This window comes from Pagrus pagrus (assembly GCF_965226575.1).
Source record: "Pagrus pagrus genome assembly, chromosome: 1".
Taxonomy (NCBI): Eukaryota; Metazoa; Chordata; class Actinopteri; order Spariformes; family Sparidae; genus Pagrus; species Pagrus pagrus.
In genome coordinates this window covers 8,118,937-8,144,138 of record NC_140185.1, presented here as the reverse complement: position 1 = coordinate 8,144,138, position 25,202 = coordinate 8,118,937, and the positions used below count along the sequence as shown (strand labels likewise).

The 25,202-nt window shown below is 40.7% G+C and overlaps 1 protein-coding gene across 1 annotated transcript in view; it reads right to left on the bottom strand.

Moving 5' to 3' along the window:
• itfg1 (integrin alpha FG-GAP repeat containing 1) overlaps positions 1 to 25,202 on the bottom strand; it is a 154,256-nt gene that overhangs the window by 18,584 nt on the left and 110,470 nt on the right. The window contains exons 13-14 of the mRNA XM_084342494.1: positions 18,975 to 19,018; positions 16,312 to 16,390 (exon numbers count right to left, since the gene is read on the bottom strand). Of these exons, the coding sequence (XP_084198620.1) occupies positions 16,312 to 16,390; positions 18,975 to 19,018 (123 nt within the window). The remainder of the gene's footprint in view (positions 1 to 16,311; positions 16,391 to 18,974; positions 19,019 to 25,202) is intronic.

Sequence of the window (25,202 nt, the reverse complement as noted above, 5' to 3'; positions counted from 1 at the left end):
AACAGGTATTTTAAGCCTAACCCTAAACATGTGTTTTTGTGCCTCATGCGTCACAAGATAAAACTGAAAGTCAAGCCTAAAAAAACAAAGTTGCAAAATAAATAAATGTTTCAACATATCCATGGTTTGCAGAAATGTGCATTGCATTGGCTGAGTTGCATCTAACACACAAAATTACACATTACAAAAGTGACAAAAGTAACATTCCCATTAGCTGTACTTTGCGTTTTGTGCTAATTAAGAAATGTTAGCATGCTAAGACGCTAAACTAAGATAATGAACATGGCATTTAGCATTTAGCTGAAAGCACTGTTGTGTCAAAGTACAGTCTCACAGAGCTGCTAGCTGATCTGTAGACTCTTAAGTCTTGTTCCAAGGTGACTTGTTATCTGATAAAGGAAACAAAATGTACCAAAAATTGTTCGTGTGTATTCTAATTTACTGTGTGAAAAACACACACATCCCACTGCTGGGAATCTGCAGGAGATGACAAAAGTCATATCCTGCCCATCGCCATGCATAGCCCGACAGAATAAATTTCATTACTGAGGAACAAAACCACACAGGGAGCTGTCAGACCTTCACATAACGGAACCGAGGAAGAAACTGTGGAGGTCGAAACTTTTTATGATGCTTAGTCTTACTTTAACTGCTTTGTTTTTTGATAAAGGCCTGCATCACAAGAAGGCCTTAAAGGACTTAACATAGAGCAAATCTATATAAACCTTTCTCTTTATCAATTACAAATCACAGAATGAAATAAGGGAAATAATAAATGAAGTACATGTTAAGAAACCATGAGGGAACACAATGTAAGAAAATGAGCCAAGTCACTCTGGGACCATCAGGACAGCTGAGCCTGCAATAGGCACTGAGGTAAAATAAATAAATAAATAAATGACAGTAACATGGACATCCACCCCCCTAAAAAAGACATGTAAGACAAGAAGGAACCTGATGCGGCAAGAAATTGGACGTGAATCTGGCTGATGTCCAGAGGAATTAGGGCAGCAAAAAACAAGCATTACATCCCGATGTAAAGCTCCGGTCAAAGCTTCTTTACAGTCATGTTTCTGTAAACTCACAGATACGTGTGGGAATAAAGTCAACAAAATGTGGTGTGAGGGTAACACAGCTACTGGATATGACTTACTAAACCTTCTCGCCAACAACCAGCAGCAGCAGCCAGAAGAGGGCTTTAAGTTTTTAGTTTTGCTGCTTATACTCAGAAACACTACAGCTGCACCTGTCACCTACAAATACCCCAAATCCCCTCACCTACTCCTGTCTGTATTATGCAACCATGAAGGGGTCTTTATGGTAAAGCCAGTTCTTGTTGTTGATATCCACCAATCAAATGCCAGACAGGGCACTGACTGTCCAACAGAAAAAAGAGGACGAGTGTTACTTTGAGATGGATCCAGCAGGGGAAGCCTTTTTAAATGAGTCCACCACCACTCTGTGCTTCACACTGAACCCCGTCCATGAGCCTGGACAGAACAGGATTGTTGAGGGGATTGGACCTTTAAGCCAGTCTCGGTTTGATGTATTTGACAGACTGCTGCTCCCTGTCAGGTGGATGGTGTGCACTCGGCCACCCAGCAGGGTGGACTGGGTCTGTGTCTGTGTGTCTGATGGAGGATCAAGCAGGGTTACGTTGCAGGCAGGGAGCCTGGCTTAGCGGCTGCTGAGTGCTGTGTGTGTGTGTGTGTGTGGACTGGCTAGGAAATTTGGCCACGGCTGGAGCAAAGCCATTTCACAACATGGGGAGGCTGGCAAAGAGTATTATGCAGAGCGGTGTATCAGAGGGTCTGTGTTTTGTGTGTGTGTGTGTGTGTGTGTTATTGTCCTATCTCCCTATGGCAGAGACAGTGGAGGCCTTGGCAGGGAGTTCCACCCAGAACACATGACTGACAGCCTCCAATCCATCTCTCAGAAGACAAACTGATTCAAAGCAGCTGGCCTTGGTGTGGATGTCTGTGTGCACTTCTTATTTTCAAAGTTCTAAACACACACATAAACTACAAACTATGCATCACATTCAACAAGTTAATGTTAAAAAATCCTGCCAAATATATGAATGAGGGACAAAATCAGGTGCACAGACACAGACATAAGAGTAAATACACAGATGTCCAAAGGTTATAGCCTGATTTGCAATGAGAGAAAGAGGAAGAAAATAAAAATAAAAGTGCCTTTCTCCATCTAAGCGTTTCATTAATTTCGATCAAGTCCCCAAACTGAGGCGTTTCTGCCTTCATGAATTTTGCCCCAGGTGCACTGGCCTGCACAGTCACGACTGGACTGAACTTGGATGGATGGAATACAAAACAGATAGCGTGACTTTGGAAAGTTCACTAATGAGTAAAGATAGAGATTGTTACTTATTGCTTTTACGCTGGTAAAAACAAACTATGAAGACCTTACTTTATAAATGAAATAAGGAGTTAGAAATGCAACTACATGTAAATGCAGTCCTACTTTTCTCATCTGATCAAAAAATGCATCATGGAGTAGAAACATTTGTAGGCTCTTCTAAAATACAATCGAGGCCTGTGTAGGTCTGCAGTCAGGATGTCTGCAGTAATACTATGTAATACTACTCAAAATGCGTTTTATCACGTGCTTATTTATCACGATCGTACTGGCCAAACTATTAGGGATGCACAATATATATCGGACCATTTGGGAACCTATCAACTAGGTCATTGGGATCCAAATGTGAGTATTTTTAGTAGTAGTTTACTACCTTCAGTATCACTGCCAACGTTATTACCAATACTACTTTTGTTTATTATGGTTCACTATTAGTTTACAAATGTACTTAATTGTCTTACTTTAAAAACAAACTTTAGTTTGCAATTATCAATAGAATATGAAGAAATAGCAGTTTTGGCATTATGTCAAAGACATCTATGTTTTGTGTTGCAGAGATATCTTTTGAAATTAGCATGCTCAGCAGCTAGCCCTGGCCTTGAAAATCTTTCTCTCAGTGGTCCACAGGTCCTGTGCTAGTGCTGTAAATACCAACATTAGCTTCTATCTTTCGGGCTAAATGAGCTAACAAGCTAAAAGGCAGTACGTTTACATGATGTTAGAAAAAGTTGGACTACCTTTTGTGGCTCCAAGCCAAGAATAAGACAAGGGGGTTGGTAACATGAGAAACACAAAAACAACTTTGTTCAGGAGAAACTCCTTACCCCTGTCCATATTGGAACCGATGTTATGTGTCGTCACATGTGCAGTATTTTCCCACTACACTCTTATTGTCTTAAACTGGTCCCACTATCTGACCCTGACCTTGGGATTATTACATTTCTATCATATCTTAATCTGTCCTCTCTGACTTGGAAATTTGAGATGTGCTGCCCATGAAGCGCAACCTCTGTTTTCAATTCAAAGCATTTAAGACTTTTGTCAATCACATTTAGGACTCTATTTGGGCGGCTGTAGCTCAGGAGGTAGGGCGGGTCGTCTAGTAATCGGTTGCTGGTTCGAATCCCCGGCTCCCCCAGCATGTCAAAGTGTCCTTGAGCAAGATACTGAACCCCAAATTGCTCCTGATGAGCAGCTGGCAGTCAGTCTGGCACCTTGCATGGCAGCCTCTGCCATCAGTGTATGAATGTGTGTGTGAATGGGTGAAGGTGACAAGTGTTGTAAAGCGCTTTGAGCGGTCAGTAGACTAGAAAAGTGCAATAGAAAATCAAGTACATCTACCATTTACTCTTGAATACGACTAATAACAAGGCTGAATGAGTAAACTGTATTAAATGCTTTATTGGACACACTCAATTAGTATACTACAAATACCACTGCATGCTATGACTCTACTAGTTTGATCTCTAATTGTTGCTGGCTCCTGTAGGCTGCTAACAGTTGACATTGTGGGCTGAAACTAATTCAGAATACTGAATATACACAGTAAATGATTTTAGGGACTACGGGTGGAAAATAGCAACTTGCTAAAACCCGGTGCAATGCATCTCTCCTTGTTATACGCAGGGTTAATGTTTTATTGTGCACTGTCCCTGTTCAAATAAAAGAAATAACATAACAAGATGTAGCAGTGTGGAATCTCAATTTAGGATATGTCTATGTCCTTTTTACCTGCAGTGGTTTGTGGTGTAAGGGTTTTCCATGCCCGGTGAAATGATTTATGATTGGCCTGACATTATGTTTCCTAATTTTTTCTCTCAGCAGAATGCCAGACAGTGAGGACAGTGACTATGATTCTGGGATACAAACTCTACCCTTGATATTGAGGCTGACAAACTTAATTTCCTCGTGAGCATAAAGTGAAAGGCAAAAAGGATAAAAATAATGTGAGAGACATTAGAGAAAGAAGATAGACAGGGAGAGGACATGGATGCCTCTGAGGGAACTACTACATAATGTCTCTCTGTGTGTGTGTCCGTCTGCCAAGGTCTATGACACATATCCTCATGAAAAAACCTTGTCCTGTCTGGAGGCTTTACCACCTCTAGGCAGCATGCTGAGTGACAATGTGACGTCTAGCATCGGTCTGAACCGAGTTAAGTCTGTGTTTGAACAAAGAAGGGAATGCTGATTCAGAGACAATCAAAAATGATAAAAATCAATGAGGAATATAAACATGAAGCATATGAAAAACCAAACATTTAAACATAACATACTATCTGCTAATCCTTCTACAGGAGAGATATGCTAGTGCTAACATGATCTGTTCATCAAAATGTAAAAATGGTCATAGATATAATTGGCTTATGGTGCAGACACACACACTTCATCCAGATCTCTCATACACATCTTTTCTCTCCTCAGGCCTTCAAAACTGAAAGGAAAAAAAATGTTTTCAAAGAAATTCCTAGTGCCTGTCGCTATAGAAACCATTTGCTCCCCTGAGTGCGATAAAAGGAGCAAATTGCAGAGATGGAGGGTGGAGCCAGGAGGGATAGAAGTGCACATGCACACACATACACACACAGCCCACATTGCCTAGAGGGCCCCCTTCAGTGTCAATACAATGGTGTCAAGATCTGGACGTTGATTTGTTAGAAAAATGTGTGTATTTGTGTATGTGAGAGTGTACACGAGTATGTGGTGACACGCTGGACCTGAAGGGTTTTATAGTTGTTCTGTCCTTATCACAATCCAGCTTTGCACCGCCTCTCAAACACTACAGCACCCAAGCATGTTGCCACCTGCGCCCAGACGACAACTGAAATGACACTGTAGGTGTGTGTATGTGTGTGTGTGAGAGTGTGTGTGTGTGTGTGTGAGGCAGAGAGAGACAGAGTGAGACAAAGTGAGAGACAGAGAGAACAGACCAAAAGACAGCTGTCATCACCCTAGCTTGCCCTTACTGGTTCACTTTAAATTAAGTTTCTTCACATTTTCTGTCCTCAGACCATGAAGTCTGTCTAAGCATATCAATATCTGTTTCAGAGATAAAAGACCAACAACCACTGAAACTACAAAGCAATAGAAGATAATGGAAACTGAAAGAAAGACACCCAAACAAGTCAGACAAGATGAAAGCTAAATTCAATGTTATGAATGTTTAAAAAAGTTAAGAAAGTTGTAAAGAAATATTTAAAAGGAGCATACTGTAAAGCTTGAATTTTACTTAGAGCTAATGAGCTTTGCTTATGTAAAGAAGCATCCATGTTCATTTGCTGAGAACAGCAAATAAATATAAATAGTTTCATATAATAATTTATAATATACTTTGGAGGCAAGACTCCGACAAATGGCGTACAAGGAACCACTGGAGTTTTCAATGGGGTGAGTTTCAGTTCAACACAGTGTCATTTAGAGTGACACTTTAGTCAGCAAGACGGGCTGAAGGAGAAGATACTTGACAGGAAGCAAAAATATTTTCTTATCCAGCATTGGGTGTATTTCAAAATATTTTCCTTCATAATTACACTGTCATATTTCCTTGATGAGGTGATGTTAAGCTTATCATGAGAGATTTTTCGATGCATTTTGGGAAAGCCTCTTATTTTCGCCAATACAATAGAAATAGCTGCCTTTGCCTGCATCTGCCCTGCTGTTATGGATATTTGCTGTCAACAAACAACACTAAATGCTAACACTAGTATAGGAACATGCTCACAATCACAATGCAAACATGTCGCTATTTAGCAAGTATAATGTTAACTATGTTGGCAATCTTCGTTCAGCATGTAGCAAGCAAACATTTTCTCACTAGCATTAAAAACCAAGTACGGCTGAGACTGATGGGAATGTCATTATTTTTGCAGGCATTTGGTCATAAACCAAAGTATGGTATAGTAAAATAAAGTAAGGAAACGTCTGACACAATGATGGTGCTGGAATAAGTCAGAGGATGAGGAAAGTTATTACAATTCACTCTGAGTTTGACATGGATGGATGTCTGTACCAAACTTAATGGCAATCCATCCAATAGTTGTTTAGATATATCAGTATGGACCTAGTGTAAACCCACCCTGACACCCTGACCCAGTGGTTAGTTAGACTACCATTCTGAATCCTCGAGTTTGCCATCATGGCTGTTGCCATCTTGGTTTTTGGAGCCAGAAGTGACATATTTGGATGGGAGGATGGAGCATGGGAGGATGGAGCTGGGGAGGATAATCTTGATTGGATCTGCCTCAGAATCAGAGGACATGCCGTGGTAGTGACTTGTCAATCACAAGGTAGTCGTGCACTAAAGCATACCCTGTTTTATCATCTATTAGTCTAAATAGGATCATAATTTACTAAATGAACATAATGCCATGTTGAAGAAGAGTTGAAACTAGCGATTGAGACCATAAACTAAATAGGAAACGGTTTACTGAATTAATAAATCAAGTGATACATACATACAGTAGAAAATGCACCCACTTTCCTCCTGCTGGCCATTACAAAGAATGTAGGTTTAAAGCACTTCTGCAATGACCTGGAAGCTCTGCTCATATTTTACACAGTCTATGGTCTGTAGTGACAGACACTGGCATCTCTAGAGCCATGCTGCTAAGTCTGGCTTTAAACATGGTCAAACTATTGTTGGCAGCCTATTTCAAAACTCTTTATCCAACAAATGACCTGGGAAGGATGAACTTATTGCTAGATGAGTTTCACTCTTTGCAGTAAGGTACATCATACAATAAGGCACAAACAAGCATTTCAATCGTTTAGACTCAAGGCTATTGGGAGACCCACACATCAACAGCCAGGCAGACAACAATGGTGACAAATTAAAAAAGTTAAACAGCCTCTTGACAATTTATGGTATCTATAAACAGGCTGCAGAGGAGAGCAATTACAGGCCGAGAACAGAGAGGGAGAGAAAAGAGATGGATGAAACTGAGAGGAGAGCTGGAGGAGGGATGCGGAGGAGAAAAAAGATGAGGAAAGAGAGATGGAGGAGGCAGGCGAAGGAGTGAAAAACAGGAAAGAGAAAAAGCACGCTAAGCCTGATCAATAGTAATTCTCCATGTCTGTGTGGAGGGTTATCTCTCCAGTCGCTTTTTTCCTTCCACTCCAATATTTCCTTCTCCTCCGCCCTCCCTCGGTTCTGATCTCTCTGTGCTCCTCTCCTCCCATCTCCTATCCCTCTCTTTTGTTCCACTCTCATTTTCACTCCTCTCCTATTCTCTCTGCAACTTTACTCTATGCTTTCAGCTCTGTCCTCTGAACCCTCTCATTTTCTCCCCTTCCAACCCTTTTTCATTTCTCTCATCCACCTACTCTCCTATCTCACTCACATATTGTGATTTCTCCCGGTGTGTTTCAAGCCTATCTTCCACATACTGTGCAATAAACTGGTTTGAGAATAGGCTAACTCTCACAGTTGACCCGATGAGGTCTCCGAAAAAACAGGGGTATTCTGCGCCCATAGATCAGTGTGACGTCAAGCGCAATAGGTTGGCTTTTACAGCACAGCTTGAGGCAACAGCATGATGTAGCAAAAAGCAACATTGATGGCTTCTAGTGAAAGTACAAGTCGACACAACTCAGCACACACACACAAGATTTTCCGTTTGAATTTTCTAAATGTCTTAAAGGTTAAGTTAAGTTAAGATAAATATGTTTATGAATGTGTTGCTTGAGGTGAACATGTGTTTTTTAAAGATTGTGCATGTACAGTGAGTGTGTGTGCTGTGTGTGTATTGTGTGTGTATGTGTGCGTGTGAGAGAAAGCGAGCCATTGCTAATCCCCTGAACTCATTAGCCTAATTGGACAGTCTGCAGAGAGCTCCACATTGATCTGGGCCTGTTATGATTCTCCTCCCTATAAGCACTCACTCTTTTCTCTGGGTGTCTCCCTCTGTCCTCCCTCTTCCTGTCACTTCTTTCTCTAATGTCCTCCCTTTCTTCCCTCTTTCTGCATAATAATCTTTGGCACGATAGATACACTCGTCTGGACACTGCTAACCGCCCCAGTCTCTCTTTCCATTCTTTATATATGCCTGTTAGCGTAACAGCATTATCCATTCTATTTCAATTTGCGGCATGGTGGCACTAACAGCCAAATATGTTGGGTTCAAAGAAACTAATGTAATGACGGGCTGTTGGCAATGACAATTGCTGGATTTCCATCCAAATATATTACGGGAGTCATGATGATGTACTAAATAAAAAAATTAAAAAACCCTTAAAGGAAATGGTGTATTTTGACAAACCACGCATCATTTGACAGAGGAAAAAGACTTTAAAGTGCCTTTTCTGACTTCTGTCTCACTGCACAACAATTGACAACTTTTTAATACTCTGAAAAGCTGTTTATAAAAAAACTGCCCTCCCAGAAAAGGTGTGTATAGTGCTGATTTGTGAAGGCCAATAGCCAGTAATTTATAACATAAGCAAATTCATTTGTTTGTCTTTGGGTAACATAAATGGCTATACAAGTAAAAAAATAAAATAAATAAATACACAAAATGAAGTACACATGCAGGCTGGTTCACTGGAGTGCAAGCAGCTCATGTCTTGTTGGATAAACGATGTTTTATCGAGCTGAAGAACTTGCAAATGACTCTCTAACCTCACGGCGCCCCATTCTCATGAATGCAATATCTCAAGCATGCACTGAGGAAATTTCTTCAAATACGGTACAAATGTTCACTATGAGTCAAAGGTGAACTAAACAGAATTTGGTGGCCAAAGGTCAGAGGTGAAAGTCACTGTGACCTCACAAATACAATTTCGAATAAGGTAAAATGATGAAGTTATGAAATTCGGTATACAAAAGGCCAGAGGTTAAGTACACTGTAACATAAAGTTGTGCAAAAAATGTTCTGCCCATTATTCAACACCACAGCTCGGGAACAGAAACTTGACTCATGCATGGAGGCATACTGTACAACCAAGAGGCAGTGATTCTACTTTTCAAATGTTAAAGTTTGCCACAACTGTTGAAGCAGCTGAGAAGTGCACAGCGCAGCACAGTGCTCTTTTTGATTTCCTAGAAATGTTTGTTGAAGTTAAAGTTACATAGAAAGAAAAGTCAAAAGCAGAAAACTGTTCACTTCTTAGGACAGTTTGTGTTCAAACACAAGGGATATTGTAGGGAGCTGCCACTGAAGTAACGGTGTCTTGACTACCTCTACTTCCTCGAATTTCTCTATATAAAGATAGATAGATAGATAGATAGATAGACAACATGACAACTCCCCAAAGATGAAGCCAAAACATCTCTGGTGGCTGGCAGAGGCGTCTTAACAGACGGTCAAGGGCCAAACTAAAAATCTCAAAGTAAAAAAATACATTTTTACCAAAGATAGTTTCATTTTTTTTTTTCATTTTAGGCAGTTCTTTCTGCGTGGATGTATGTTCAAGTCTCTTTGCTTTTCTGATGAGGTTTGTTTTAATTAGTTACAGTATCTGATGACATCATGATTGACAGCAGAGTCCTGCTCGCGTTTGAGCGGGTGGGTTTATGGGTGGCAAAGTTAATACCACAGCTCCAATACTGTGAAGACTCCAACGTCACCAGCGCAAGATGGCTGGGCTCGTACCTGGGGGAATTTTGCCTTCATTTTTGTACATTGGGAGGAAATGGAGAGACATTAGCCATCTTTATATGCAGTCTATGGTAGGAATACTGGAGTGAGGAAGGTTTAAAGAGTTATTACACCATAATAGACATTATAATTCTACAGTGTCATTGCTTCTGATAGTGGCCAATAGACTTGAAATTGTTTTTTCTCTTCTGTTACCTTTATGTGGGTCATAAAACAACCATAATAAAAGGTGTCAACACACTCTGCCACCAATATGCCTGATTAATTCAAAGCAGTGGGGTTACTTTCAACAAAAGGAAGTAAACTTCTCTGAGTAGATGATGACTGCTCCTGAGAAAAATGCATCTGTCATGGGAGGGGGTGTATTGTTTCTGGATATGTCAAATCAAAACTGAAAACAGAATCAATAGTCTCTCTTGTCTTTTTGTTTGTTGACTGTAATCTTAATATTGTCAGTGAAAGCATGTAATACTGTTCCCCTGGCATCTAAAGATAAATGGTCCTGGATGACCGTGTGTGAGCAGGAACCCAGTGGGGAACACAATGCGGTGTTTTTCCTTCTCAGCATCTCTCAGAGTGTCCATAGAGACAGAGGAAGATAGAGAGAGAGAGAGAGAGGAATAAAAAGATTGTTAATGAATAACTTCAACTATTCATCTCCACCTGCCCACTTGTCTCCCCCTCTCTCTCTCCCCCCGTCTCAGCAGGAGTCAGTTGATAATGAGGTGTGGTGTTGTCAGAATCACAGCCCATGCTCATCCATCCAACCTGCTTAGTAAGAGGCATCGCACAGTACTGGCTCATATGTACACACAAACACAGACATGCAAGGTCATAAAGACACAAATGTCAGGGTACGCATGTGTGTACACATGCTGCCACACACAGAACACGTATGGACACACAAGCTTAGGAAAATACACAGACACATACTGTACATACACCTGCACAGGTATACATAATGTTTGAATGCCATACACACAGAAACACACACACACACAGAGACACACACACACACACACACACACACACATACACATACACATACACATACACACACACATACACACACACACACACACACACACACACACACACACACACACACACACACACACACACACACACACACACACACACAAAAGAGTTAGAGAAAGATGGTCAGTGTTGCTACTGACCTTTACTTGTCAGATAAGAGGGTGGCATTGTCACTGTAATGTGCCCGAGTGTGTATGCATTACATACTGTGAGTGCGTGTGTGTGTGTGTCTGTCAGGTATCGCACTAGACTAACATTACTTTACTTCTGCTCCTATATTCATCCATCTCTCTCTCTTCTCTTCCTTCTAACAGCTCATGATCTTCTCTGCCCCGCTTCTTCCCTCTCTCCTTCTCCACTTAAACTCTTGGTCTGTTATCCATCCTATATCATCCAACCGCTGCCCCATCCTTGTTTTGTACAGTAACTCCATTTATTTACCATGACGTCTCTGCCCTGTCTCTGTCTCTCAGCATATTATAATCTCTCCTTTCCCTTCTCCCTTTCAGGAGGGTGAAGGGTAAGTGAAGATCGTTGGGCCCCAGTGGAGAGGCCCAGACATCCTGGGTGTGTGTGTATATGAGTGTGCGTGTGTGTGTTTGTGGGTGCCCCATCATTGCTCATCTCTGGCAGCCTCGCTGGCTGTTCCCCGAGCTACAAGCTACAGAATAAATACACTTTAAATCACTGCGTGCACACAAATACACACACACACACACACCCACACACACACACAGAGTCAGCCTGCTCCCTGGCAGCACTTTGCTGCTGTTAAATGAGGGGTCTGGGGAGTTGTGCCGGCAAAGCCTTTGGCTACTCCGGCTCTCTTCCCCTTTCTGTGCACTCCAGTCAAACACACATTGGGAAAAAAAGCTGGAGATATGACGAGCTGACTGTAATATGCAGGGATTTACTGATGTTCAATAAATGAGATTCTGGTAACTGAACATACCGAAGTAGGAAAATAATGACATTGTCTGGGATCCAGAGAACCTTTCCAGAAAGAGATGAACTGACTGAGTGGACTGAATGTCAAGACCAGCTGCTCTTCACGTGGACTAGATGGACCGACTGCATCCAGGAGAGAAATAAGATAACTTTATTAAAAATCTTGTATGTGTGAGTGGAAGACCTGCTCTGAACCTTCCAGTGGGAATTGAACCCAGAGGCTTCACGGTTAAATGGTATAAGTCTTCAACACCACTAGTTTGCCCCTTCCTGCTTCATTTCACCTCTCTGAGTGCCTGGGAGCATCTATTTTTGTGACAAAAATTGGTTTTACCAAATGCTAGTAATATGATATCCAGATTCCCAAATCCACTTTTAATGAAAATGTTTGGGGTTGACAAACATAATATTAACTATCATTAACTACACTGATTGTCTGGATGTATTGTTGCCCAGCCCTGCCATGTGCAGACACCACATGTACAGGCCATATCTGGCAGAACAAAAGTGATTCAGTTGCTGAATTGCAGAAGGTAAATGCTGGATATCATTCATTTTCCAGTTGTGACATTACTCATAGAGTAAGAAAGACTTCTTTAAATGATAACACATCTAACAGTAAATTTGTAAGTGTAGACAAATTATCTTGCCCTTCAAATTACACCATATTTCTCCAACTTACACAACAATCAAAAGTATGTGGATACCCCAGTCTCCATACTTTTGTACACTTCAGTCTGGGATTGTTCAGTCTAACATTTATTCTCTTTTAGCTTTGTGTTTGGTTCAACCAACTCCTGAGGGAAATATCTGGCTCTTTATTCTGCTTAATGCTCCACTGTGTCCACCAGCTAGTCACTAACAGAGTCTGTCAGCTGTTTGATGCTGAGCAGGTAGTGTACAGTGGGCTTTTCGAGCTTTATTGCCAAAAATGACAATAACAGCTGTGAAAGTCAACCAAAACAGTAAAGTTGAGGGCTGGACAGCTAAATAATGAGCTGAAACTCACCAAAGGTGTATAAAAATTGATTTTCCCAGTTTGGTGTGCAAGAGCTTAACTGGTCTGCACAGAGCCCTGACCTCAGCCACATTCAACACCTTTGGGATTATTTGAAATGCCGACTGTGAGCCGGCCACCCTATACTGGGTAAATTGGAGCAAATTCCTGTATCCAGGTTAAAAATTCTTGTTCAAAGCCTCCCCAGAAGAGTGGAAGCTGCATATTTGCCTATGGTTTTGCAGTAAGTGTTATGTTTGAGTGTCCAAATACTTTTGGCTGTGTAGGACTGCAAAGCCTTGAAAGGATCAGAAGTGGTAAAGTGCATCTTTACAAATGTAAACTATTTCCCTACATGCCACAGATGTTTCAGTTTATTTTACTGTAGTTCAGACTGAAGATAAAAAAAAGATGAGCATCACTGAGTCTTTTTCACTATCTGCCTTCAGAATGATTTTAAAACTCACCGCCTCCACATTTAGTGGGATTCTATATCACTCTCCATCTTCTCTGCAGTGGGCATGGGTGCAGGTGGTGATAGGCTTCCTCCCCTCACCCCCTCTCACCCATGCTTTCACCATTTCTCTCTACGCCCGTGTAACTGCATATTTTAAACCGGTGGAGTGTGTGGAGAGAGAATGAAACTGTGGGGTTTTCATCACGCTTTAAGACAACTAAGTACAGGATGGCTAGTCTTAATATTTTGTCCACTCAGAGTTTTTGGGCTTGGACACAGAAGACCTAATTGAAAACTCTGCAGCCTTTGGAAGATTAGTTTTAACACGGTTTTGTAGCCAGAAGCTTATAGCTGTCTAATGCTGGTGAAATAATAATGATGCTGGACTGTGATCTGTCTACTCAATCTTTAAATACGTATATATTCCAACTGTGCCAAAAGATAAATGAAACAATGGAATCTGACATAGTGGGATTGTGCTGCACAGGAGCGCACACACACACACACATGCACACACAGACTATATATATCCCTGACCCCAGGCTGTCAGGGCATCTTGTCCTCATCCAGCTCTGCGTCCTTCCCACAATGTAACATCAACTAGGTTAACTGCAGCTAATACGGCACAGCACTGCTGTCCTCAATGTCTTGTCTCATCCTTCGATGCATCTATCTCTCTACTTATGAATCTTTCTATTCTTATTAGTCTGAAGTGGTAGGAAAGGGTAGTGTTAATCAGCCCAATGGTTCTGACATTTCGTATACTGGCAGAGGTGGGATGTAATGGAGCACAAATACTTTGTTGCTGTACTTAAGTAGATTTTCTCTATTTCTCTATTTCTCTATTATGATGTGAGTCAAATAAACAAGTGAAGTGTGAGTTTTTTGTCCCCCTGGACTTGGAAATTTGAGATGTGCTGCCCATTCATGTCTCTTGGAATTTGCTCATTAGATTTTTCAGGTATCTTTATTTTACTTGAATATTCATTTTTGTGACAACTTTTTACTTTTCGTTCCTACATTTAATCACAAATATCTGTACTTTCCACTCCTTTCATTTTCAAAACAGGCTATCACTTTAGTTTTAATGCATTTGAAATGATCGATTACTTTTATTTTTTATCATTGCACACAGCCTTCCCAACATCACAAGAGCAATTTCAACCTATCAGTGCATATAATGCACGACAGACATAGCGAGACGAAACAACGTAAAAGATGTAACAAGACGGAAACAGACCAAGAGGGAGACTGGCATGGGTAGAATTGGTGTCTTAGTGTCTTGTATCTGCAGAGACCCCGCAGCCCTCCATTCTTCTTCCAGCCCTTCTTCATTTTTGCTGGCTCGGGACACTTTACCAACCCAAAATGTCGCTATTTGACGGTCTGGGAATGAAACTCAACAAGCAACTATCTTTGTGGTGTGTTTAGGCTCGGACAAATTAATAGTCTTTGAAATGCATTAATATGACGTGAGCTACTTTTTACTTTTATACTTTGAGTACATTTCAGAGCCTGAACTTTATAACTTGAATAACATAACTTATAACTTGAAGTTGAATCAGTACTTCTACTTTTACCAGTCTTTTTTTTTACACAAGTATTTGTACTTCTACTTGAGTAAAAAATGTGTGTACTTTTGCCACCTCTGCATAGTGGAGACCCAATGACCCAATGGGTTATACACTGTTGGTTGGATAAAAGGAGCAACTTGAAGATGTTACTTTGGGCTCTGGGAAATTGTGATGAGCATTTTTCACAATTTTTAATTTGTTTGTAGGCTAAACGATTAATTGCAAAAGTAATCCTCAGATTAATTGATAATACAAATATTCATTAGTTGAAGCTCTATTCTTGATCCTGTCCTAACTAGTTCCATGCATAATCACCATCATCTTTTGAGAAGTTTGTTAAAAGAAGTAACAAATACAAAGAGAACTGCAGGTGATTCAGCTCTCCAAAACAAAACCATAAACGTGCTCAACTCTTATGTGGCTTTTCAAACTGTAACAAAAACACAATTCTGATTCTTCCCAGAAAGACAAGTACCCTGGACTGAAGTGAGAGGAAGAAATGAAGAAGCTACAGCTTGTTGAATGATGCTTCACTGTGGAAGAAACTTCACAGGAAAAAAGACCCCTAGTGCTTTGCAAGCTTTCACAGTATATTTCCGCAATAGCCTTGCAGCAACTATGAGAAAGCTGTATCCCACAGACAGTTCCACCGCAGTAACTCCAGGCTAAATATTTGATTGATAGTGCTGGAAAACTGTAAAAAATGAATCCTGGCATGCAACAGCTGAATATTAATTTTCCTGTTACAATCTAATATTAAGATATAATACAGCATTTTACAAAATACAAATTTGAGTGAGACCTGTATTTGAAGTCATAGGAAAATAAAATGATCTAACAAGTCCCAAATTTACTTTCAAATGCAGATAGAATAATGTGAACTAAGCACACTTATCCTTGCAAGCTTAGCTAATTCTCCCTAAAGTAACAGTAGTCTTTGGGAGGACCATGATTTAGCCTTTTCTTTAACGGCCCTTTCAGCCTCAGCTTTCATCTTTAAGGCACAGAGGCTATTTTATCATTTATTAAAAAAATAAATAAAGCTAGAAAACAAAATCAATACGTGCCTCCTACTCTCATTCAATCTTTTCTTAAAATCCTCCAAAACACACCCCGTGGGGTTCAGCCAGACTAAGGACAGCTGTCATTGTTAGGAGGTTAAGTTATTAATAAATCTGACATGGATGTCTAAGAGCTCAGGCAGTGACATTTTCAGGAAAATAAATCCCTCTCTGGCTATTCTCTGTCGCTGAGGCGGGCTGTTTAGCATAAGATGTGAAAGCTACCGTGGTAAGACATTTATTAGAAAAAAGAAAAAGTACTTACCTGAGGCATTTTTCAGGTAGCCGTTGGAGTCCACTGTGGTGTACATTACATAGGGACCTGGCTGGTTAACACCAAAAGGCTGCAAAAACACATACAAACACAAATAAAAAGACAGACATATTTTGACATTTTGCAAGTATGTTTTCACATCAGCTGTCTGTCAGGGTGGAAGAGGACAGGGAGAAACAAGCAGGGAGGGGTGGAAAAGAAAAAAGACACGAAACAAGAGAGAGTGGGCAGAAAGACAGACAGGCATTTTGTCAGCACAGTGACCTTGAGCAGTGTTTTAGTTTCATTTTTTCACTAGGTGACCTGGCAAATGTCTGACCTAGCTGGCTGGAATCTGACTGAGCATAAATGAGTGTGACGGCTGCGTGTTTGTGCGCCTGTGTGGGTGGATACACAGGGGTTGTCTTATCTCTTCATTATGAAAGGATGACGACTAATGAAGAGATCTGTCGCGCCATCCTTCGCTTTACATCAGCTAATCACGAGGCCTGTTACACATGCAAACGGAGACTTGGCCCTATATGCTGTGACACTGAGCAGTCGGGTGAGGAAGGAATAAAAATGAGGTCAAAAAAGGAGAGAGAGAAAGAGAGAAGGAGGGAGAGAGAGATGAGGAAGCACAGAGGAGCAGATTAGTGGGCTCAAAGAAAGACAGAGGAAGAGAGGTATGACTAAGAAGAAGAGGAGCGGCAGAGTGAAATGAAAAGATAGAGGGGGTGATGGATGAGAGGGGAGAGGAGGAGAAACAGCCGCAAGCTCCACTCATCTACAGCATTCATCATACCTTTCAGTTAGACAACAAGCGGGTAGAAGAGTAGACAGACAGAAAACCACAACAACTCCAACACCGGCAGCCTCCTGTTGATGTCAGAGCTAATGTGTTTTGCAAAGGGCCTTCCACCGGTGAGAGGTTGTATAAGGAGTGATGCTCGGCTGCTGTATTTATGTCTCATTTCTCTGTCCACCTACACATGATCCTCAGACATTAGCTCTCTGAGAGCTTAAAGCTAAATGCTCCATAAACTGATGGCTTCATTCAACTTTAAAAGTGCACTTGTAGTTCAAAAGCTCCAATTTGTAAGAAAGTTTTTGAGTTTCATTCCCAACCTGTCAGCGACGGACTCCATTGCACTTTCCATATCAAAGGTCTTTTCTTTTTTTTGAGTTCTGAGTATAATTGCAACATTATACCCCATTCAGACAGCCTCGATGATGCAAGTCAAATGTTGTGGGTCAATTTCTGTGGGTCAATGTACATCAGCTCCTCCTGACCAGGGTTGGAGGTTGTCCCATTTGAGTGAGCTGGCCCCTGGTATCTGCTGTCTGTATTATTCTGTAATGTAACTAGTAGCTACATCAATCAGTTAATGTAAAGGAGTAGAGCATTGTTTACTGCTTAGCTAATTTAAACTCTGAGTTCTTTACCCTGAAGAAGGATCTTATAGTAGATTGCATTGGAACGTGTCTTAAGCAACATTTGCACTGATTTGAACATGTAGCTCCCTTCTTCGTTTCAATGAAGCCACTGTGCTCAAGCTCCTTTGAAAATAAACTGAAAAATCCCCAATGTCCCCTTGTGCCACAATATCCTGTCTTATCAACTGTGTCATATTTCTACTGTTTCTACTAAGTGATTGTTGATACGGAGGATAAAACAATTTCTGCTGTGCATACCTCTGTTAATGTGTTCTTTTTTTGTATTTGCCTGCTCCAAGTTTGTATATTGTGGTATCTGCTTCCTGTAAGTATGCATTGATGCAATTCTCTTTTCCAAACTTTTGGTAATGAAACTAGAGCCACAACTGCAGCTGAAGGTCAAACTGGGACCAATGTGAAAGGCAGAACTTAACCTTGCGGACGTTTTCATGTATCGACCTGATAAGAGCTGTCTGGCCTCATCGCACCAGCTCAGACATGAAGCCTTGGATATGTTAGAAAATTCACAAAATGTGAGCAGAAGGTCAACTATGAACAGATACATGTTATTCAAAAAATGAATTAGCACAACTCTCTTTTAGCAGAGACAATCTCATTCAAAGTGACCCTGAACAACAACAATCAATGAACCCCACACCCATCAAGTGTGGGAGTTGGAAAAGGCACGCCTGGCATTAATTTGCTCTGGTGTTCAAAAACTCTTACACTTATTTTTCTCATTGGAACATATGAGATACTGTACAGTCAAAGCATGCGCTACTGACAATAAAGACAAAGAGGATACTAACAGGTGGAAATCGGGTGATATTCTATCACATAAAAATTGAAATGTTTTGTAATGTTTTTCAGGCTGCACTAAAAGAAAGGTGCTTTACATAGAAAGAGGAGGCTATACTGCCTCAGAGCTCAAAAACACATCACCAATTCAAATCCATTTCCTTAATTTCCTGAATATAAAGTTTTTCCTCCCCATAGAGGAGAAGTTCAGCCAGAAATGAGGATATTCAAGCTCATCTCTCTCTTCCTGCTGAAAAAGTGCTGAGTACAAGGCTCTTAAGGGAGATTAAGATACGTGAAATGGGGACAGATAGTGCACACAGACAGATACACCTGGACACAGCAGTCAGTGGTCAGAGAGATAAGAAACAATTTTATGACACAATACTTTCATTAATGCTGTCATTAGGAAAGGGGACAAGTGAAGACAGATTTCTTACCTTGACATCTTCCGGACAGTCATTGGAGCAGAGGCCGCTGAGCACTGAGGAAGACACAGATGGAAAAGGGTTAGACATGTTGCTCACCATGTGTTACATGTCCAACGCAATAACACACTCTGCTGTGGAGCAGGTGTCATCTGTGATGGTGCTGTTGATGTGCACTGAGGGCGAGTGAATCCCCGTGTTTCAAACAACAAGCAGGTCAAACTCCCACAGAGAATAAACTTTTCTGTTGCTGACAGTCAGAACAAACAGATGGACAAACAAGAAACAATCTCATCCATAATGACTGTGCTTAAGCGCTCCGCACATTCACATTATATTTCAAACAATTTAATCATCCTTTCTGTATGCCAGGTGAGCCTGGACAAGACAAACAACAACCAAAGAGGGGAGGGAGGGAGACTCATAAATAAATTGCCAGCAATGAGAAACATAAAAAATAAATGTGCAAACTATTAGCACGGCGTGTGCGTGTATACGTGCATGCTAAGAAAGCGTTTCACTTATTTGTGTGTACAAGCAGAGCGAGGAACAAAATCAGCTGAATTGCTAATCAGTCATTAGAGGAGACTTTATTAGCATACTAATCGGGTCCTGGGTCTAGGTTGCCTTGATTTGCCTGATGGAGTCACACTGAAGCCCAATACTCTGTTAATAAGGTCTGCACCCAGTGCTGCACTACACAGCAGCCAAACTCAATGCACCTATTCAAAGGGAACATCACAGTGCCCCTGGCTCAGTCACACTGTATAGACAGTGGGCGGATGAAGCCTTTGTGCTGGATTGTTCATCACTAAATCACCCACAATCATGTTAATCATAAACACTTACTGTACACATAGCCTCGATAACCCATCTGAGGAAAAGTGAGGGCTGTAATTAAGGATTAAATTTAATAAGGATTTTCTTTGAAATGGGTTTTTTTTATGTGGAACAATGGCAGATGACAGCTGACCCTGAATGCAGAAGTAAATCTGATATGCGTAACAAACTGTGGAAGGTTCCCTTTTACATGTACTCCATTCATCCATTTATTCACTCACAATCCATCCTTTCACATGGAAGCATGAAAACATACACGAACACACAATTAAGCACCAAGGTTCCTTTATTCATTCCTTTTCACTGAAAAGAACATTTCTAGCAGTCAACCATTAAGCATGAATGAATGATAACTATTAAGAAAGGCTTGAATACAGTGGGGTCTAAAGGGCTATTCACCACAGCAGTGTTGACAGAAGCACTTCTGCCGTGTTGTCTCGCAGAACAAATGTGCTTCTGTTTCTACAAATGTGTCGATTCACAACATCTCTGAGAGACACTTGTGTCAACACTCAACCCACTGTTTTCATTTTTCACACAAATGTATATATATATTTTTATCTTTGTGAAAGGAGCGAGCTATTCACCTCACACCAATCTTCAACTCCATGTATGTTGTGCCATTGTGAAGGATATGTACAACAATCAACCTTCAGTGTCACTATGAGCTTTCAAACTTCACAATGGGAAATGGAAATTACTGTAAGGATCAGGGGTGGAAGTAACTGCCTACAACTACTCAAGTTACTGTAGTTAAGTCATTTTCCAGGGTGCTTGTACTTTTATTCTTTCTGTAATTTAAGTTGCACTTAAGTATGCATGTAATCTACTTAGTTACTTTTAAAAAGTGAATTAATATCCAAACGATTCATCTACATTTTTGTAGCCAATCTGATCACAAATGGGCCAATGAAAAGTCTGACATTCGGACAAAAAATACTAACACTGCAGCAGGCACAGGTTTGTAGAGGTGACCATGACCACTGATCAGAACGAGCAGGAGTAATTCAGACTGAAGATTTAATTGATATAATGCCTGCTATTGATAATGCATTAAACATCAACATTTAAAAAGCAACTAATACTCTGAGAAGTGTTTGAGAAGAATAATTTGTACTTTTAACTGAATAATTATTTTACTACCAGTATTTCTTTCAATTGTAATTGAGTAATATTTCAGTAATGTAACTTTACTTGTGCTTGAGTACAGATTTTCGGTACTCCATCCACCACTGGTGAGGATTTAGGACGGTGAAATCTGCCCTAACCCTAACCCTGTTTCTTTAGTGCCAACACAAGGTTTACATTCATAGTTTTGAAAGACAACACTGACTGACATAAAACAGAAATTCATGTTGCCCTTCAGGATGAATTGCATTAACTTTGGTGATCCTCACTTTTCATCGTGCCCCATTATCAGGTAAAAAAAACAAAAAACGTATTCAATATTTTGGGAGTTGGCCCCAGTGAAGGCAGACTGTTGCGTCACCTATGCCTCAAACAAAAAGCTGCACTTGAACACACTGCAAAGACTACAGCCAATAGCCAATTAGCTTGTATGTTCTGCACCTGCGGAGAGGAAACAACTCCATACCATCAGGTGGCGATCAATCAATCAAGCAGTGATTGGATTTTCAGACAAATATTGCCAATACAGCAACTTCTAATTGAGAATATGTCTCATAAAAAGTTGCAAATGGCACTGGCGGAGTTGGAAAAAAAAAGGACAAACCACACTAAATGGGTGAAATCATGGATATTACAGTGAAAGGCTCAAGGGGCTATCCCTTTCTTTTTCCATTTCACCTGTCATGCACTAATTCACTTTGCTGAACAGCCAATCAGTGATTTCTATCACTGACTGGCTCAGCTGCTGCTGATGGTGCAGGACCCACCACAACAACTAGAGTCACAGAAGCTCAACGATGGCACCGACATTAGCCAACAGCTGACCTTTGGCCTGATATCTGTATAATCACTGAAATTCCCATCAGCCCCAGCTCTGCTTTATGTTTATTGATGATTAGAACACAGGCTAAACTATGATTGTGAACATCAGCATGTTGGAATACTGCGGTTAGCTTTTAGCTGAGTAATTATGCCGATGTTGTAAGCAAATAGAAAAGTGGTCCAGGGTTGAGGACTGCATTGCACCATTTTCTTGTACTCAGATCCCTCCATGTGGTAACCCTTCTGCAATCCTTTCTTGTAAATAAACAACAAGCAGTGACAAGATTTTTGGTAAAAACTTTGATTTAAAAGGAAATGGCGTACATGTGGCAGAGTAAAATTTGCTGCTTTGAAGTTCACAGGCTTATTAAGTATATGCCTGAAGCGGTTTTCAGATGGAGCACCCATCAAAGACAAACATGTGTTCCTTGACCCCGACTGACCACACTGCATATCAGCTGCTAGTTAGCGTCCTTGTTAATCAGGCTTCAGTCAAAAATCAACTTTTAGCAGGAAAAAACACTTTAATCTCTCATCAAGGCTGTTGTTTTGTTGTCATTTAAATGGCAAGCCTGCAGTGACCACACACACCATTCATCATTTAATGAGACTGTAACAACTTCAATAACGTCTTTATATATTTGTTGGTAACATATGAGGGACAGAAATCTGGAACCCCTTAGATGACTTCCCTTACCTGTCAAAGCTCAAGGTTGTTTCAGGCTATAAATAAGTTGAGTGAAGTTGAATAATGCTGAATTAACTAAAAACAAAATAATCATGAGGTTATTTGGCTCTGAAAAGATCAAAGCCTTTATGAGAGTCAGTGGAAGTCCGGCCTAATGCACCAAAGTGGTCAGACACAGCCATGCACGTAATTACACTGCCCATCAACACACACACACACACACACACACACACACACACACACACACACACACACACACACACACACACACACACACACACACACACACACACACGCGCGCGCAAGTGACATGCAAGTGACTCACACCTTGTACTATGGTTGTAATGATCCCTCAATCTGGATCGATAGATTAATTCATTGTTCAACGATCCAATATCATGCAAAGTAAAAACTTTTATACATAACATCATCCTGAGAGAGATCCCTATGCCTGTGTGGTTAACGGGTCAGTTAAGAAAAAACTGGAAGTTTGTAAAAATGCTCTTCCCAGAGGAGTCTCTGCATCTATTTGGGCTAAAGCACAAACTGTGACACAAACTTGTCATTGTTGGTGTTAATCTGGCAGCAAACATTTAAATGTATCCTCAAATCACAAAACGCCACAGGAAAGACAAAGATGACGGCAAATGAAAGGACCAAAAGGAACAAACAATGCCAAGCAGCTTGAATACAAATATACTGTATGTCAGAAGTTGATTGTCAGGATAGTCTCTTATTGGGAAACGAGTGAGACGAGGTGTTTCCTGTAAATTTAAATGGACACATTTGAGAGCAATTGATGTGCGTGGCGGTCTTTGGTTTGTGATGGAACACAAAAAGCCTGTGTCATTTTCGTGACATTTTAATTTCCCAGTGGAGATGTAATAAAGCTAAATCACACTTAGAAAAAACACTGTCAGAGCGCCCTTGCCTCATGCCATACTCTTTTTCTCCTTTTGATTTCCTGTCAAATGTGAAAAACCCAATGAAGTCAAAACCAAAGATGAGGCTCTTTTAATTGGAGGTCTTTACACATCCACTCAAGGTATGTAAGGAAATGGAAAAAAAAAAAGTAAAATTAATCAGTGAGCAGGGACACACACATGCTACATTAAGAACTTCATGACAAGAATTCAATGATGCATAAAGAGACAGAGAGAGGAAAATGATAGACAGAATGCATGAATGCAGAAGTCCTTCACAACTCAATGGGCACGCCGTCGCTCCAGGAAGTGGATGAGTCTGTGTCAGGGTGGGTATTCGTGTTTCTGTCTGTGCAGGCGAGTCACCACACTTATGAGAGAGAGGAAGCTCAAATCTGGTGCTTCTTTTGTGAGGCCGCCTTGTTCTCCATACTTTAATCCTTGGTTGACATGTAACAAGTACATAACAGCTCCTCCATGGCCAAAACAAGATCCCTGGAATAGCTCTCTCACATCCTGTGAGGAACACATTTCATCTCTTGGCAATGCAACAGTCTCTCTCTCTCTCTCTCACGCGCACACACACGCAGTACAGCCTACAAAGGTTAGCCTATTTTCTAGAGTAACATTAAGACTGATGGCAGCTCCTTCACAGGACTAACCTAATCAGGTGGAGGATGAACTGGTATGTGTAGTCTGTATGGGTATGTCTGTGTGTTTTCATGATTGTGACAAAGAGCCAGCCAGCAAGCAGTGTGTGTTAGAGAGTGTGTGTGTGTGTGTATGTGTGTTTGTTTGTGTGTGTGTGTGTGTGTGTGTGTGTGTTGGTTCGGCCCAGTGTGTTTCTAAGTGTGGTACTGAACATATCTGTGACTGAGATTGTGAAAGGGAGAAAAGTAAGCAAAGCTCGATCATGGAAAGATGAGAAAAAAATAAATCATGTACACAAAATGTTGCAACACAAATGGGAAAGCATATAGACTGCAAAGAGGATGACATTTAGCTCAGATGGCCAAAGTGCAAAAAATATTATTATCTAATAAGTATTTGAAGTATAGCTAGATCATATATTTTGGAAGGGCCCTTGAATTTTATAGAAGGTTTTACAATAATTTCTTCAAGAAAATCCATGACATGAACTTGTAAAAGTAATGAATTCTGGCTGCGCTGGCACTGAATGCCCGTATACTTAAAGTGTACACTTAATTTATTAAGATTAAAGATTTAGTTCAAGGGTAAAACTGGAGTTATACTATACTTTACTTTTTTAAAACAACAGTTGGTAGGTGAAAAAGGTTTAGTATCTTAAGAAAGACACAGACCCTTCCAGGAGATAATTATATACTGTACATTCAGCATAGACTACACTAGGATTCTTGATCACATAAAACCCTGCTGACAGAGTGCATGTCTCCTGTGAAGAAAGTAACATCCCAAAAGGAGAGCAGCAAATGACCGAGGCAGCATTTGAACCCAGGACACTGCAGGAAGGACTCAGCTTTGATACATGGTATGTGATATACCAAGTGGGCTACCAGGGTGCCCCAGAGCTCTGGATTTTAAAAACGTGGTGGATTATTTTGCGCAGGACCCTGTCTGAAATAGTTATCTGGCCTAAGAGTTTTACAGCTCTCTGTTTGGATAACCAAAAGCAAAGTTCTGCGATCAGACATACTTTGCTGATCAATATGTCAGGCCTTGTTGAGTTTACAGTGACAGCTTGACGACAGCTGCCAGTTAGTTGTAATTCAGATTTAACTAAGGTGGCGCACTGCTGGCGTTGGATGACAATGCATCATACAGCATTCTGCCACTACTGAGGGGGGCCTCGGTGCTTTT